The sequence below is a fragment of the Hipposideros armiger genome, unplaced genomic scaffold (genome assembly GCF_001890085.2).
Source record: "Hipposideros armiger isolate ML-2016 unplaced genomic scaffold, ASM189008v1 scaffold_9, whole genome shotgun sequence".
Lineage (NCBI taxonomy): Eukaryota > Metazoa > Chordata > Mammalia > Chiroptera > Hipposideridae > Hipposideros > Hipposideros armiger.
In genome coordinates, this window is record NW_017731359.1 from 1,119,715 (window position 1) to 1,136,196 (window position 16,482).

The following is a 16,482-nucleotide window of genomic DNA, read 5'->3' on the forward strand; positions in this document are numbered from 1 at the left end:
ATGGTGCCAACTTGGGCCAGTGAAGCAACGTCCTCCACAACTAGACTGAAGAACAAAAGGACAGCAACTTGTCTGTTCCCCTTCCCCCAATTCCCCAAGAAAAAAAAAATCTTTAAAAATAGAGACAGGAAGTAGACACTATTCCATACAACCACCAAAAAGCTTCTTTAAAAAAACTTTTTAAGGCCAACTAATGTAATGTAATGTCCCATTGACCTTCTCAATCTTAGAAAAGGCCCAGGAAGTATTACATGAGTTCATCCATGATTTTTCTTGTGTGAGGATTTTTAAGTCATTTTTCAATGTGCATATATATTTCCCTTAAGACTATAAATTCCTTAAGGAACTTGAACATTATTGGAACATACTGTTGCTGATCAAAGAATGTATTTCCTGCCTACATGATATATTCACCCAGTGAAGATAAACCACTGAGTTAGAACTTAAGTAGATATCAATGGGCATTTTAAAGGCCTCGATACTAAGAAAGCACTGCCTTGTAGCAACAATCTACATGGGTTGTTTAGCTATTATTAGCCACTGCTGAATTTCCTAGCGCTCTCTTCTCTACTACCTAAAGCATCAGATAACTGCTAGAAAGGCCAATACGTACTTACTATCCTCTGAGATGATTTCAGGTTTTAAGAATCACTATGCCACTGGAATTGCTAGATTGAGAACATTTTAAGTCCTCCCTCCCTTACTCTTATATAAGAACTGTTTGTTGACAAACTTATCTAAAAGGGAACACAACTAAATCACCTCTCACATCAAACAAGTATATAAAGAGCACATTTAAGATTTAAAGATATTTCTAGAAAGCAAAAGTCTGTAGAGTAAGCCATGAATTAAGTACCCATGTCGGTTTCATGCTTTTAACACTATAAAAATGAAGATAAAATATGAGAGCTGTGCTCAGTTCAAAGGTGATCAACTATTAAAGGCACATCTACAATTAACTCTACAATATGATATGCATGCAAAAAACAGGGTCTGGTAAAGTAACTCTCCATACACAATGAGCACTATTAAAGTGTAAAATATCCTAAGGGAAGAAATATGTTTCTGCATTCAAACTTTAAAATAATATGGGCTCATCTCTATGAATATACATGTTAAGGTATATTTTTTGAAAGGGTGGAATGAGTTTAGGAGAGGAAGAATATTTTAGTTCATTAAAATTTTTCTGGTACTGATTTTTTTAAAAACCATATACACATTATTTTGATCAAAACTATCTTGATTTTCAACTATTACTGGAAAAACAAACCTTATCATACTCACTGACTAGATTAGTTATAACTTCATATCTTCTAAGACTGAGTAAAAAAAAAAAATCCTAAAATTGGAGGAAACACCTAGAAAATTTATGCTTCAAAGGTACTCCCAATAATTTTAAGAATATTAAAAATATCACACTTATGTTCCAACTACAATTATAAAGGGGTACATTCTAAATAGCAACTTGCTAAATAAATCTGAGGGCAGATTTTGAATCAACTTTTCCAATACTGAACCTGTATACAGATGGGCCTAGATCTAATATGGCTAAATAACACTGGCTTAGTTATATTAGCCTTTTTATGAAGATCTATATATTTTTTGAGAATAACGATGCTCATAATTCAGTACTAAGTATAAAAGAGTTACAAAAAGAAATGTCTTTTCCAAAGGGCCTTCAGAGAATAACATGTAGGAAATTATGACTTTCCTCCCAATTCATAAAGTCTTCTACTTATGTATTCTTTTCTGGTTTCACTTGGCACAAAATTCAACCACTCAGCTATTTAAGGGAACTTCTGTATGTAGAACACATAACACCTATTCTCCACAGTAGATCCCATTTATTTGCAAAGATTATTTAAAGCATTAACCATACACAATGAAGCAAGGGATGTAAGGGCCTTAGACACTGTCAGCCTCCTACACCACCAGCACTATAATCAAGATCAATTTCTGGAATCTTCCTAAGGGTCCCCAGATTGGAACTCCAGGGAACCAGTGGTAGGCTGGACCACTTCTTGGAAGTGTAGGAAGGTAGGACCTTTCAGTAAAGATCTTCATTTCTCAATTCCTTTCCTCTCACAACTCACTCTCTCCCCACCAAAAAAAGTTCTTATATAAAAAAGCTAAGGTTGTTTACCTTCTAGGCCAGAGGGCTTTATCTATCTCTCAGACCTGCCATTTCCTGATAAACCAGGCTGGCTGAACTTTCTGTTATGTTCATTTACAATTTACATTTTTGTGACCTTATGGTTTTAAACAAACATCCAAAATCCTTTGCGTAATTATAGTTGTAATTACAGTTAAATAAGTTACAACAAATATGTACAAGGTTTATGCAGAAGTGGAGATAAACTATGGAAAGTTATTTCTTTAAATCGCTGCATTAAGATTGGAAGGTAGTAGAAAAAACTGTTTTATATTGTACGGAGTCCTACTTTATGTTATTTCTGGAGTCACCAGATGCTTCAAATCAATTATTTTTTCAGTGTTCCCATCTTTGTGATGTCCTATTATCTTAATAACAAGTATATTGCGCTCACCCTCAATCCCAATTAACTAATACTTTATGTATTTTTTAACATCACGTATTTTCATTGTTTTGCAAAGTAGTTTTGAAACACATTAAGTCGTCTAGATTTTCTTTTATAAACTCTTTCTTCTCCTTGGGCAAGTTTTAAATCCCGCTGACTCCTCTTCTACAACTCCATAAGGAATTCCATTCCATCTCCAGAAGAACACCTAGTTTACATATTTGACCCACAGAAAAAATTCTCCTCAACTATTTCAAATTCAAAGGCTAGGAGAAAACTCCAGTTAGTCTCCCACAACCCCTCCTTGTAACCATCTTCACTGTCACCTCCCCACCCTACACTCCTTGCGCATTTGAACTTCTTGTCATCACCTTCAAGGCTCCACTTCCCCCCGCCCCGACTTGCCTGCATCTGCTTTCATTTCCTCCTACTTCCCCCAATTCCTGCCAAAAAGCCCCGATAGCTGCCTGTTGCATAACGGCTCCCCATTACCGTCTCCCTGGATTGTTAGGCCCGCTCCCGCGAGCAGGAATGCCCCTTTCTGTCCAACCACTCCTTCCTCCTGCAACACGCCCAGCGAGTCCCTGAGAATAGGCTACTGTGGGGATTCTCTCTCCAGGCGGAGGAGGTAGTGCTTCCAGGCCCGCACCTCCGAGCGGGAAGCCGGGTCTTAACTTCAATGGTAAAGCCTGAGGGCAGAGTCGGCCCGCTCCACCCAGCGCAGCCCCAAGCACAGCGCAGCGCCCGGCCAATCACCGCCGCCATCCTCCCGCTGGGGTGATGTCTTCAGGTGTCCGGGGAGGAAGCCCTGCGTACTTCCAGCCCAGCTCTTGGGCCAGGAGCGACCGGCTCCCGGGCTCCGAGCGCGGCCGAGGGAGGCAGAGGCAGGCCCGCGAGTCCCGAATGAGCCGGTGGGCGGCGGCGACGGCCGGGCGGACGCCGGACCCAAAGGCGTGGGCCTGCAAGGCGGGTGGCTCGCGGCCAGGGATGGGCAGCGGAGGGGACGCAGACGGCCGAGGCCTCGGCGGGGGCCAGGCGCGGAGGCCTAGGCCGGGGCCGCGGCATCTTCAGCGGGGCTGCCCCACGGCGGAGCAGCAAAGCGAACTGACTGACGCGGGGCAGGGGTCGCCCGCTGCCTCCGCCACCGCGCGGGGTAGGGGCGGCCGCTCCCCGCCTCCGCTCTCTTCCCAACCCTCCCGCCCGGCTGCCTCACCTTCAGGACCCGGATGCCGCCCGGCCGGCGGCTCGCGGGAGCTTCGGGCGGCTCTGGGGGCTCCAGAGGGCCCGCGGGTACCGGCTCCACCTCCCCCATCGGTGGCAGCGGCTGCACAGGGACGCCCAGCCGGCACGACGGCGCGCGGAGCCTCGGCGGCGCGCGCGAGCAACCCGCGGCCCCGCCCCTCGCGGCCTTCCAGCCCCGCCCAGGGCCCCGCCCCTCCCGCAGCCGCGCCGGACCTGCGTAGCTGCGGGCACTATGCGTCCGGGGCGCCGCGAGCCGCGTGCTGGTGGGCTGGCGGCGCGTACCCCGCGGGCGGAGCCAGGCGCCAGCGCAGGGTTGGGCCTCCGCTGCCCGCAGCCCTAGGTTTGGAGGACTGAGGCGCAATGAGGGTTATTTACTGCTATCCCCGCCTCCGAAGTACGGGCTGGAGTGGGGCAGGTGTCAATGGTGACAGGACGTTGACCTCCGCAGAGGATGGCTCTTGTAACTTAACTCGCCAAGATGTTTCCTTTCTTTCTACTTCAAAACTCGTCATCCTCACTTGCAAAGCCATAGAACAAATTGTTGAGAATACTCACCTTAGCGAGGACCTTACTTTTCCTATTAGAGATGCTGTCGACCTTCAACAAATTCGACCCAGCCCCATGTACAAAATGTCAACTCACCTCCTAGCCACATTTTAATTCCCTTTCTCCTCAGGTAGTAAAATTATCAGGATACGGTTCTCTGTCTCAAGCAGTAATATGGTATGTAAGCCATTTTATTATTGGCAAGAAGAACAATTCAGATAATCTTTAAAAGTTATTTTTTTAGTTCCAGCATTGATGGTAGTTTTGTGGCCAGCCAGTGGGCCAAATTTGGAATCAGAAAGCCTGATTCCAAGTCTCAGAGCTCTACCTCTTTTAGACCTATACCCTTGTGCAAGTTACTTGATTTAAGCCTGGCTCTTCTTAAGCTGTTAAAGAAATTAATATCTGCCTAGTAGTTATTATGAAAATTTTATGAATGCATGCAAAGTACTTAATACATAAAGGATTTGTAGTAGCCAATATAAATGTGAATTTTCAAATTTAAGATTCACTCAATTCTTGAGTGCTCTCCTTGTTAATTCTGTTCCAAATTTTCCTAGGAAATATAGACTTCTGGATTTTTAGGTATTCCCCTTACACAGATGTTGATGAATCTTCAAGCAACTTGCAAAAAAATAATTTTTTGAGCTTTGAATTGGTAAAGATGGTTTCACCTATTGTCCATTGCTTCAACGTGGACATAGTCTATGTTTAGAATATTTTAATTGCAGGCTTAGTACAAGAGAGTTTCTGATCTAAAACAGTGCAATCTGTGCCCCTCTCTACTATGATAGGTATGCATTCAGAGATATTTTAAATTCCAAGACAAAATTTGACTCTTGCAAAGATTCAGATCCTGTATATATTATTTCTTCTGTGAAAGTTTGGTCACTACTATCTCCCTTTGCATGAGTTACTTTGTATATACCAAAATTCCAATTTCCAGTAATCTTCATTTGTCTCCTTTTAATGAATTAAAAATTCTCTCTGTGAGTCTTGGTGTAAGGTGAGAAAAGCTCTTAGGTTGTCTACCTCCAGGGTTTTCCCTCTCCCTTGAAAATTACGTTCAAGAAAGCTACTCATAGTAGCTGGATTCCCATTTCAGTGCTTATTGGGTAACTTCTTCCAGTAGAACACTGGTATGTAAAGAATAGGTGCCAATATGGAGGCAGAAGTGGACTAGACCAAGGGCAGACAGGCAGCAGAAAGAGTAACAGTGTGGTGCAGAATTGGTACTTCTAAAAGTCTGTTTCTTGATGTATTACACATTACCTTTTTCAGATCTCATGAGCAGAGGCTCTTTACTGATTCATCACCTGAAGGGGAAGGATGTTCTCCCAGGATCAGTATTTGAGTCCAGTCTGGGGAAGAACAGTGGTAGATGGCCTTTTTTTAAAAAGATGAATGGGATAGTGGACTAAAGCATCAATTTAGAATACAAGCATATGTTAAAGTTATGTATTGACTACTACTTTAACAACAGTAGTACCTCTTTCAAAAGTAAAAAAGAAAAAAAAAAAGCTACCAGCCCAGAGATTGCAAGGGATAATTTGATGTAACTCCCTTTAAAGGTCTCCATGATTTAAGATCCAATTCAGTAAGTAGTGACAACCAGTTGATTCTCAGTTTTCTTTTCAAATCATGTACTGCCATTAACATTTTATAGTTTCAAAGGTCACATATTCATGTTCTCCCCAGTTCAAGGCAGTGTGCATTATGTATGTCAAGGGTTATGTAACTACAATTTCTAGAAATGGTAAACAGCTTAGACTAACCCTAAAAATAAATTCCTCTGGGATTTTTTTTGTGTGCAAAAATCCATCTGCCCTCACTGCAGGTTCATCTTTACAAAAATCACTGTTTGGATCAAGCCAAGAGACAGAGAAGTCATTACACTCCTTCCTCTTTATATCCTTCTGATAACCAGCTGTGCATACCTCTCTCCACCTGGACACAAACACAGTTATCTTGGCTTTCCTAATCCTACAAAATGGAAAGAATGTCTAAAGAAGGAAAGTTCTTATCTATCAGATTTTGGTGGAGGAGCCCTAAGAGCTTACTACATTGGCTTATTTATAGGTGGTACCCACTCCTTCAATGATCACAAAGTTATCTTTAGACCTAAGTCCCTTGTTCTCACAGGGTTGAGCAGATTTAGATATTACTTATTTTAGTTCCAAATCAACAGGCAGTATTTACCTGGCTTCAAAGTTTGAAGGAATTTTTTTCTTTGAACATTTTTATATTTTTTGAATATGGGGACAACTGAACGAGGGGAGCAAACAGCATGGAAAACCTTAAAGGTGTTAAAAATTAATTTGGTCCTCTAGACTGAACTTCAAATCTGCACACTACTCGCTGTATTAAGTAAATGTCTGGAGTCTATTTGCTAAACTTTTCTATTGTAGCTTTTATATTGTCATCTAATTACATGTAGATGAAGGTATGAACTAAATTTAATATTAGAAACAAAGTGAATTTTAACTAAGCCACATATAGGAAAGATTATGGAAATGTCACTTATCAAACTGTGCCAAAGGGCCCTTCTGCATAAACTAGACAATTGCCAAGACCTTCATCCTTCTCCTTCTCAATTAGAGGACTGTCACACTCTCCCCCTTCTCAATCAAGGAACTGCCAGGGATCACCTGAGTAAGAGAAAACCTAAAGATTCCAACTTCAGACCACCCTCACTTCTATGGAAGAGTTCATATAAAATAGATCAGGAAACAGAATTCATTTTGGCTAGTCAAGCCTTCCTCTTCCCAGTCACAGATATACTTGAACAATTCACAAAGAGAAGCTTGTAACTGAAACCCTATGACCACCTCTAATACACATTTCACTTGAGATGGTTTCTTTGCCTTGTGTGAAAATTCACCCTTTGTGGAGAAGATAAGCATGAAAATAACCATATAGTTAAATTTTCCAATTACACTTTTCACTGTCTACAAGGTTTTTTTTAAGTTGTTCAAATTCCTCTTGGTGAGATTTGTGTAAAAGGAACATTAACAGGTAAGTTTAGCTCAAAGCTCTGGAATAAGAATTCATCCAAGGCTTCTGTAATTAACTTGCAAGAAGCGAGGAAGCAAATTTTAAATCGAGTATTGACTTTTTATTATTAGTCACTGTTCATAATTTGTTTCAACCAAAAGACAATACACACAGCAGAATTCTAATGCATCCCATGTAAATGTTTACATCCATTTTACTCCTCACTCGCCTCTAAGACTTATCATTTAATTTTAAATTTTTTTTACATCTCAAAAATATGTCTGCAATAATTAGAACTTCATTAGCCGTCCCACTTGGAAACAGCCTTTTAATATTTTTACAGTAAATAAGATGTGATGGGGCGTAATGAAAATGTAACTTACAACATTTTGAAAGAAAAAGGACTTTACAGGGACACAGTGGGAGTTCACAGAGGAAAGAGTCCAGAAGCTCTTTCCCATGTGGTCCCCAAATAGAAAACAAAAACAAAACACACAAAGCGCAACAGCAGGTTCCAAAAACAAAAAACAAAAACTCCAATGCTCCATCTTGAAGCCAGAATCAATCAACCTCGTGGAAGTTTGTGAAGCAACTGTGCAAGCTGCTTCAGCATTTTCTTCTGTTTAAGTGTTCCAAGTCTGGAACCCCTGGAGTAGATGGGACCCGCTCACTGCTATTGCTTGAAAGAGTTCTTCACTTCCAGTTCTACAAACAGCCCCACCCTCCTGAGCCAAAGCTGGTCAAAGTGTTTTAAACATCAGCACTTGCTGAGCAATTCTCTCTTCAGTGACCCTCCCCACTCCCAAACTCATGAGTACACAGACATGTAACACCTCTCCACCAATCACAAAGTTTGTGAATATCCACTTTTTGCTCTCTAGCTCTTTTCAGTTTAGGACAATGTGGATAAAATACATTCACTAGGAAAAAAAGGACACATTCAAACTCTTTCCCCTAGTTATCACGGCCCAAATATTTTCCAATGCAGAAGATAATGAAGTTGAAACTCAAAAACAGTATCCCCTAACTTCCAACCTCTTCTAGGAGAACATAGAAGTGGAAAGCATATTATTTATATAGAAATACTCAAACCATTAGTGCTGGACAGTTTTAAAAGTCTATTTTCTTATATGAATGGGACAAACAAGGGGTACAAACCATATCTTTAACTTCGCAAGAGGAAAGAATCTCCTCCCAACTGTTACAATGAGGAATGTTGCTTTAAATGAGAATAACTTTAAACTGAACAGACAATCGCTATACACAGATAAAACATTCCATGACTGTCCAAATCGCCTCAAGGTAACAGCACCGGAGCATTGTGGGAGAAGCTTCTCGGGTAGAGCACCCTTCCTACAAGTTTTTGAGATTACTTAGATGAATTCTCCCTTAGGATTANATTCAGATATACTGTTGCTTTGTCTGTAAAACCTATAGTAAATGTAAACATAGACTTGTTTGATTCCCATGGCATAAAAGAAAAAAAAGAGTTAACGGGGGAAGGAGGGGAGAGGATACAAACTACTGTGTAAGAGGGAATAAATGAGGTAAAAGTGCATGTGAAATCGTCCAAGTAAGTGTGTATAGGCTCACTGCTTATCACCCTGGAGTTATTAAAACAGCCATGGAAATCACTCTTTCCTTACAATGGCTCTACCGTTGTATATCTATCCAAATTTGCTCCCCCTTGAATGGTTATACTAGGGAAAGAAATGACTGAAATGTGCAAGTACTCATAGAAATTAAGAGACTTATCCTTTTAGCAGCAAGGCCAAGTGAGAGGAGAACTAATTCTGATCCTAGAAACTAAGGCACACTGAAGCTTTCAAAGATCCGATCATTTGAAACAGTCTTCACAACCATCAGTATCCTAGGCAAGTATGTGGCCGCTAGTCCTTCAGTACCGTGCTCAGGTACTCTCTGAAATCACTTCATAGTCTACACAGCACCCTTTGTGTTAAGGCCATGATTTTTATCCCTTCTAGACAAAAGCTGTGGATGATCACATAACTCTACCTTAAAACTATGATTACCCAAGGAGATGTTTTGTCACTAGAGCAGACCCTTTCCAGCTCCATTTGCTAGCGCTGTCTTATAACCATGGTCTCCAGCAGATAGTTCTGAGATTCAACTCAGTTCAACTAAAGAAACTTGAGCTGGTAAACTATAAACGTAAGAGAGAAAATAAAGCCTCTACCACAAAGAGGAATGTTAGACAAATTCTATTCAAGAAATCCGCCAATATTGTGTTAATCCTATCATGTTTCACAGCATTAAGTAGCCATCCAATGAAATCAGTCTGCAAAGCAACCTTTAAAGGCTCTTTTTCGTTGCATAGGCAGAGCAGTTGTCTAACATACATACTAGTCCACACTTGCTGAACTGAAAACTACGCACAAGATAATATCCTGTCCTTGATTCAGTCAGCCATTTACCTAGTGAAGTTTTAGCAAATCCTGGTCTTATATATATATTGGTAAGACCAGAAAGTTTCCATTTGGAGCCTTTAGTTCAACTCCAGTTTGTCAGGAATAGTCTAGCATCTGATGCAGAGCTAGATTTGACAAGACACTGAAAATTTTAAGTAAAGGCTTGGTGAAATGAAGGGGGGAAATGGATATTTGTACCCAGGTTTCAGACCAAAGCCAAAGTAGTCATTATACTGTACTCAATACAGTAATGATTGCAAATATTTTAAGAGCAAAGTGGGCCTGACCTTTCCTTTCTCCTTTAGTACATCAGACATGGCACCTGTGCACCTGAACATACACAGTACATTCAACATATACCACAGGACAGTCACCCTACCTCATTCCAGCAACTCTATGTTCAAGTTTGGTAGCACAAGGGTCCTTTCTAAAAAAAGCACTCGGCACTCTCTCACTAGTTTTTTAAAAACTCCAGATCTCAAGAGTCTCCAATGCAGATATTCATGAGATTGGCCTCTCTCAAGACACCAATTTCTCAGACTCAGGATAAGATATTTCCTACTCTATGGTGTCCATAAGACTCCCTCTGACACAGGGGACAAGGAAGCTGCAAGGCTTCATTTCAACACCATAAAGTACAATATAGGAAAGATTTCTTTAACCGTGTGGTCTTTATTTCAGTGCCAGTGTTACAGATACAACACAAATGTTCCAGTTAGAAGAAGGAATTCAAATGGAATGCCAAGGTCCAAGCCAGGCTCAGGAAATAAAAAGGGAGGTTTGGAGTAATGGGAGGTGACTCCAGTATGCTCTAGGATGAGTCTGATACTCACTCTTCCTATGGGCAAAGGTGCTTTTGTTAAGGAGTCTAATCTTTAAAAGTGGTGAACTCCTCTTTCCACCCATTTACCATAGTTCAACAGGCAAGTTACGGGCTTAGGAGATCTTTAAAATTTGTGGTGGCAATAGGGGCATTAATAACTATGTGTGTGTGTGTGNCAGTGAAGCAACGTCCTCCACAACTAGACTGAAGAACAAAAGGACAGCAACTTGTCTGTTCCCCTTCCCCCAATTCCCCAGCGCTGTTCTCATCCCCCAATTCCCCAATAAAAAAATCTTTAAAAAAAAAAAGTGCAAATAGAGAAGAACTGCAAAATCAGCAGTAACCACAAATAAAAGTTGTCTTAAAATTTCCAAAAATGTGTGGTCTGAATGTCACACTTAATGTCACTGCAAATATCAAATCAGCTTAGTCTAAACCAGAGGTTGTTCGCAAACTATGGCCCACAGCCAGGAATGAACTGACACCTGTTTTTGTATGGAACGGAGCCATACGCCTTCATTTATATACTGTCTGTGGCCGTTCGGCACTGTAACAGCAGAACCGAGGAGATGCAACACAGACCACATAGCCTAAAACACTATCTTGCCCTTTACAGAAAAATTCTGCCCACTCCTCATCCTAAATTTTTCTTTATTCAAAACTTATCATTATTGAAAGATGAACATAAACACTCCTTAAACTTAATATTTGGTATAAACGAAACTTCAATTTACAAAAACAAGCAATCACTAAATCAACAGTAACTAGATGTGGACTGGCCGAGTGGCTCAGTTGGTTAAGAGCTCGCTCAAGAATGTGAGCTCTGAGGAACAGCGGTTCAATGCCCAGCCTGAGCTGAGCTGCCACTGAGCTGCCAACAGGTGGTAGGATGGCTCAGCCAAAAAAACCCCAGTAAACTAGATGTTAATGGAGGAGATATGTTTCTCTCACTTATACATCAAGAGGTGAGAGCTTTCACTTCTCTAAAGAAAATACCAAAAAGATAAAATCTCTCATCTTAATCAACTTTAATTCCATGTTAGAATTTGTGTTTTTTAGGTCTTTACCACTCTATTGCCCCAACCTATCCCCAATGCCCCGAGCATTAACAGACTCCTACTCTCGCTACTATTAGAATGTCCTTTCTTTACCCTACAATACTAACTATAAGAATATTTATGACCAAGTAAAGAGTATTTACTAAAAGTGACATGCTTCAGTGAGTGAACCATAATACTTACATTATTTTTAGTTTGGGCTAAACCTGCAAATTTAGTTTAATCTCTAAACATTAAAATATATCCCTTTGGACAGCCGAGTGGACGGCTCAGCTGGTTAACAGCTTGCTTGGGAGCGCCAGCTCTGAGCAGCAGGGCTGTGGTTTGGACCCCACATGAGGGCCAGTGAACGCTCGTCCTCTACAGCTAAGATGATGAACAACAGCTCGACCTGGAGCTGGGCTGCTTTGAGTCGCCGGCGATGGTGTAGGCTGCAGCCCCTGCTGCAGTGGGCTGCCATGAGCTACGTGAGTGGCTGGCAGCCAGCGTGAGCGGCCAGCAGCCGGTGTGAGNTATATATATATATATATATATATATGCGCACACATACATGTATATATGTATATCTTTTAGAAGTTGTCCACCTTGCACTTTAAGGGGAATCAATTTTGAAAATCATGGGGAATATTTATTCATGGCTACAGCTAAAGAATGGAAAGAAAGGGGAGCTGGAAGAGCCTTGGAAGTTTCTATTACAAATAAAGCACCATATCCTTCATGCCAAATCTCAACAAAAGCTCTGTTAAACTGCATCTGTCCAGTGTTTACAAATAACCTCTCAAGGTCTGACCAGTTCTTGGTAACAAACATACATACAAGTGTGTGTCTGTGTGTATACAGCAATGCACAGAAAAGGCTACCAGGAGCCTAATGCCTCTTTCAAACATTGGGGGAACCAGTAGAAAAAGGCAGGGCTCCCTAATGTCCATTCTTACATTTCCATTATGAATGCCAGATGTAAAAAGTGCCTGAAGATGGTGACCCAGCTAGTGAGGAATAAATGCCCCACCTTGCCCAGTCCACAGAGAAACACAGTAGAAAGAAGGGGCAACTGTTTGCTGCAGAGACAGAGTGAGTGTTTTCTTGCCATGGATTCCAGTCTGCTCCTCCAGACCAGCTGCTGATTTCCTCAGGGGCCCAGGGAATGTTGATTCTGGCTGTAAATGTGGGAGGGGTGGAGAAGTGCGGAGAAAGGAGGAGAGGAGGAAGAGTGCAAAGTAGCCTCCAGAAGCAGCCGGCCTCATCAGTGGAGGAGAGGAGATTAGTCTTGAACGATCCTTCAAGGTCAGCAGTAACTTTAGGAAAATCCTCCTCAACAGTTCTTCTTCTCTTCAGCTCCTCATGCCCATGGTACAGTTGGGGGGGACTTGCCAGCGATCACAACCTCCTTCCCAGAGTTCCTTTGATTGAGTGGGATAAGAATGAGAACGGTGCAGGACCCTCATTGCCAGGACTGAGGGGGAAAGTTGTTCACCTCTGCTAGATCTTGCATTGCTGAGCCCTTGTGATTATATGTGAGCTTGATCCGCATTCGCAGCTGTTGCTGTGAGAGGAAGAGAGTCACAATTATACACTGAAATATAATCTCTAGAATCTGTCCAGTCCACACATGGACTTAATCTTAGAGAAAACAAATTATTTTAAAGCAAAGCTGTTTCTTAAAAATGGCACGCAGGCAAACAATAACAACAAAAACAAACAAACAAAAACTCCCATTACTCTAGCTATTTATTGGTGGAGGAGCCAATGTCATGCAGTCAAGTAGAGGAAATTCATCTCCTGAACACATCCCTGGCTTCAATCCTAGAACTGCATTAATAGGAAAGAACCACTCGGGAGCATTTTCATGGTAACATTTGCTGAGTGTTTTTAAAAAAGATTCAACGCTTTTATCTAAGTTTCTAGAAAAATGAAGTAAACATATAATAGTCATCAAATGCTCTACATTCAGATATACTGTTGCTTTGTCTGTAAAACCTATAGTAAATGTAAACATAGACTTGTTTGATTCCCATGGCATAAAAGAAAAAAAAGAGTTAATTTACAGATAACAGCAGTAATTTTAAATGAACTCAAAGTACTTTTCACTTTATGTAGCAGATTTCAAATATTTAACGCACTAAGAAAATTCTGATTCTATGTATCAGATCGTCAAAGGAAATTGTGTTTGTGCTATATAGGTAGATACTTCAAATACAATGAATAGCAGAAGAAATGCAAGTGTTACAAGAGGATGAAATCATATTAGTATTTATGTGGCACAACTAGATATCTTTCATGGTGAAGAAATTCTCTGCATCATTTTCAAAAACTGAAAACTAGTGAATTGATTAGTATTAAGTGGAGTCCATTACTTCTTTGAAAAGATTTAATAAAAATATCATTTAATTTCAGTTTCTAAAGCTCTTTTTCATTTGGCTGCTTCATTAAAAATGTCTCCACATTTGCTATGCCTACTCAACAATTAAAGTAGTAAATGTGGATATTTGGTTCACAGATGCTCTTACCCCAGACTACAACTTTATAGTACATTATAATGTCTAAGCTTTCCCCCTCCCCCAGTAAAAAACTAGACCTTAAGCCTCTAAATAGAGAATTTTTTTTTAAAGCTGCATTTTAATAAGATGCCACTAAATCATTTAATGTGTCTGGGCTCTGTTTATTATCTACAAAAGAACAAGATTAGACATTTTCACAGATTTCTTATGACTCTGAGTCAAAAAATCCAAGAAACAAAGTAGAATTTTATTTCAGGGAATATGCTTACACCTTCTTCAGATATTGTCTTCAAAACGTGCCACTCACCTTCTGTGGGTTCAGAACTTTAATGACTTGTGTGATGGTCCCCGTATTAAATGCTGGGACAATGCTGCTACTGGGAGACAGAAGCTGCAGCTGGAATGTCTGGGGGGAACAAAAGGCACTCTTTAGAAAAAGTAATACACTTCATACTATGTCCGAGAGGGCAACAGATAAAAAAAAGCAGATGCCCAGATGGTGGTTCAAGTAACATTTATCTACTACTACTTTCTATTTGTTTTCCAGATGTGAGCAATTCATGTGGTATGTGGGTGGACTGTCACTTCATGGTATTTATAAAACCCCCACTGTTAGGTCTGTGGTCATGAAAACTAGCAACGAGCCACTCTGCCCTTTCTGGCAGAAAGAACTTTATCCTACCACTTTTCAAAAGGTGACCAATTCTTGTTCTGACAACTTCACTTAATAGTAACTGATCAACTATGCAGGCAAAAAACAAGTGCCTGTGGCTAAAAATAGCTAAAAAAGAAATGAAAAGAAAAGCTTTCTAAAAGTAACAAACCAGCATACCAGTCAGTAACTACAGACTGGGATTGGAGACTTGAACTTTTGTTTACTAAAGCCTGCATGACCTGGAATGTGTCAAGGCCTACTCCTACATGACAGAGGTAAAGGAAAGGCTGGAAAAAGCCAGCTTGTTAAAGGACCTCTCCATTGAGACATAAGGCCCTAACAGAAAAATTACATGCAGAATGAGCCTATACAGCAAAAGACCTGGAAAAACCAAACGCCATAGTCTGTTGAGTGCTGGTGGGTTTTTGTTTGTTTGTTTACAGGTAACAAAGATGCTATGAGCATGATAGATAACCCATACTGCTAACACAATATAGTATGTATGTAGCTATTCTACTTATTAGGATTTAAAACATGTTTCCTGAAAGTTTAGTCTTCTAAAATATTAAGGAGGGAATAGAGAGAGGGAAAGAGAAGAAGGACAGAGAGAAGCTGGAGAGAGGGAAGGGGTGGGGAGAGATACAGGGAAGTCTACCTAGTCTTCTCTAAAGCCAAAAATTACAAGAGTAGTGATTTAATCTCAATGCACATATTATTTTGGGTCTTATTCATAATTCAATTGTCAAGGTAAATTATGTAAGCTAAAATAGTATTCATTTATTCTGTTAAATGTAAGATGCCATAAATTGCAATTCACACCATTATTTTATGTACCACTGGAAAAGAACACAGGTTGCTGATTAAACTATTACAAGGTATCAATTTAAAAATGTACCTCCATTTCAGAGGTAATAAAAAGTAATAATAGTAATTAATCATGGAATCTATGAAATATGACATTTTGAAGTTCAAGATACATCGTGTTATGCAAACAGGCATTGTAAACAGCACCAAAAATAAGGCAATGTTTTAATAGCAGAGATGATATGTTGCTAGAACAGCAGCCTGAAGTAACAAGTATAAAACCCTAAGTTGCAGCAATTAGCATTTACTGAGCACTGAACACATAGAAAGTGCTTAAAAGAGCACCTGGGACATAAAACTCATTTATTCCTCATGAAGTGGGTATCCTTAATACCACTACTCTTTGCTGAGGCATAGAAGTTAAGTAACTTGCTTAATGTCATAAACCAGTACTGAAACCACTTCATTCTACTGCTTCAAAAACATCTACATTATTGTGGCTCTTAAAAAGTGCAAATAGAGGGCTGGCTGAGTGGCGCGTTGGTTAAGAGCTGGCTTGGGACGCCAGAGGGCCACGGTTCGGATCCCACATATGAGGGCCAGTGACACTGCCCTGTACAGCTAAGATGCTGAACAACAGCTCAACCTGGAGCTGGGATGCCATGAGTCGCCGGCGACGGCATAGGCTGCAGCCATTGCTTCAGTGAGTTGCCATGGGCTACCATGTGTAGCCAGCAGCCAGCGTGAGCGGCCAAGCAGCCGCAGTGAGCGGCCGTCCAGAAGCCAGCGACTGATCTGCCTCACCCAGGAAAAGCGCAATGATGATGCCAACTTGGGCCAGTGAAGCAACGTCCTCCACAACTAGACTGAAGAACAAAAGGACAGCAACTTGTCTG

General features: G+C 40.9%; 2 protein-coding genes across 3 annotated transcripts in view; both read right to left on the bottom strand.

Moving 5' to 3' along the window:
- The window catches only part of PHLPP2 (PH domain and leucine rich repeat protein phosphatase 2), a 75,023-nt gene extending 71,100 nt beyond the window's left edge, over positions 1 to 3,923 (bottom strand). Inside the window, exon 1 of the mRNA XM_019654225.1 lies at positions 3,751 to 3,923. Coding sequence (XP_019509770.1) covers positions 3,751 to 3,849 — 99 coding nt within the window. The 5' untranslated portion in view covers positions 3,850 to 3,923. The remainder of the gene's footprint in view (positions 1 to 3,750) is intronic.
- An 8,225-nt stretch (positions 3,924 to 12,148) lies between these two features.
- The window catches only part of AP1G1 (adaptor related protein complex 1 subunit gamma 1), a 78,700-nt gene continuing 74,366 nt past the window's right edge, over positions 12,149 to 16,482 (bottom strand). For both annotated transcript variants that reach the window (XM_019654284.1, XM_019654275.1), the window contains 2 exons: positions 14,435 to 14,533; positions 12,149 to 13,172 (listed from right to left, as the gene is read on the bottom strand). In XM_019654284.1, coding sequence (XP_019509829.1) covers positions 13,071 to 13,172; positions 14,435 to 14,533 — 201 coding nt within the window. In that variant the 3' untranslated portion in view covers positions 12,149 to 13,070. The remainder of the gene's footprint in view (positions 13,173 to 14,434; positions 14,534 to 16,482) is intronic.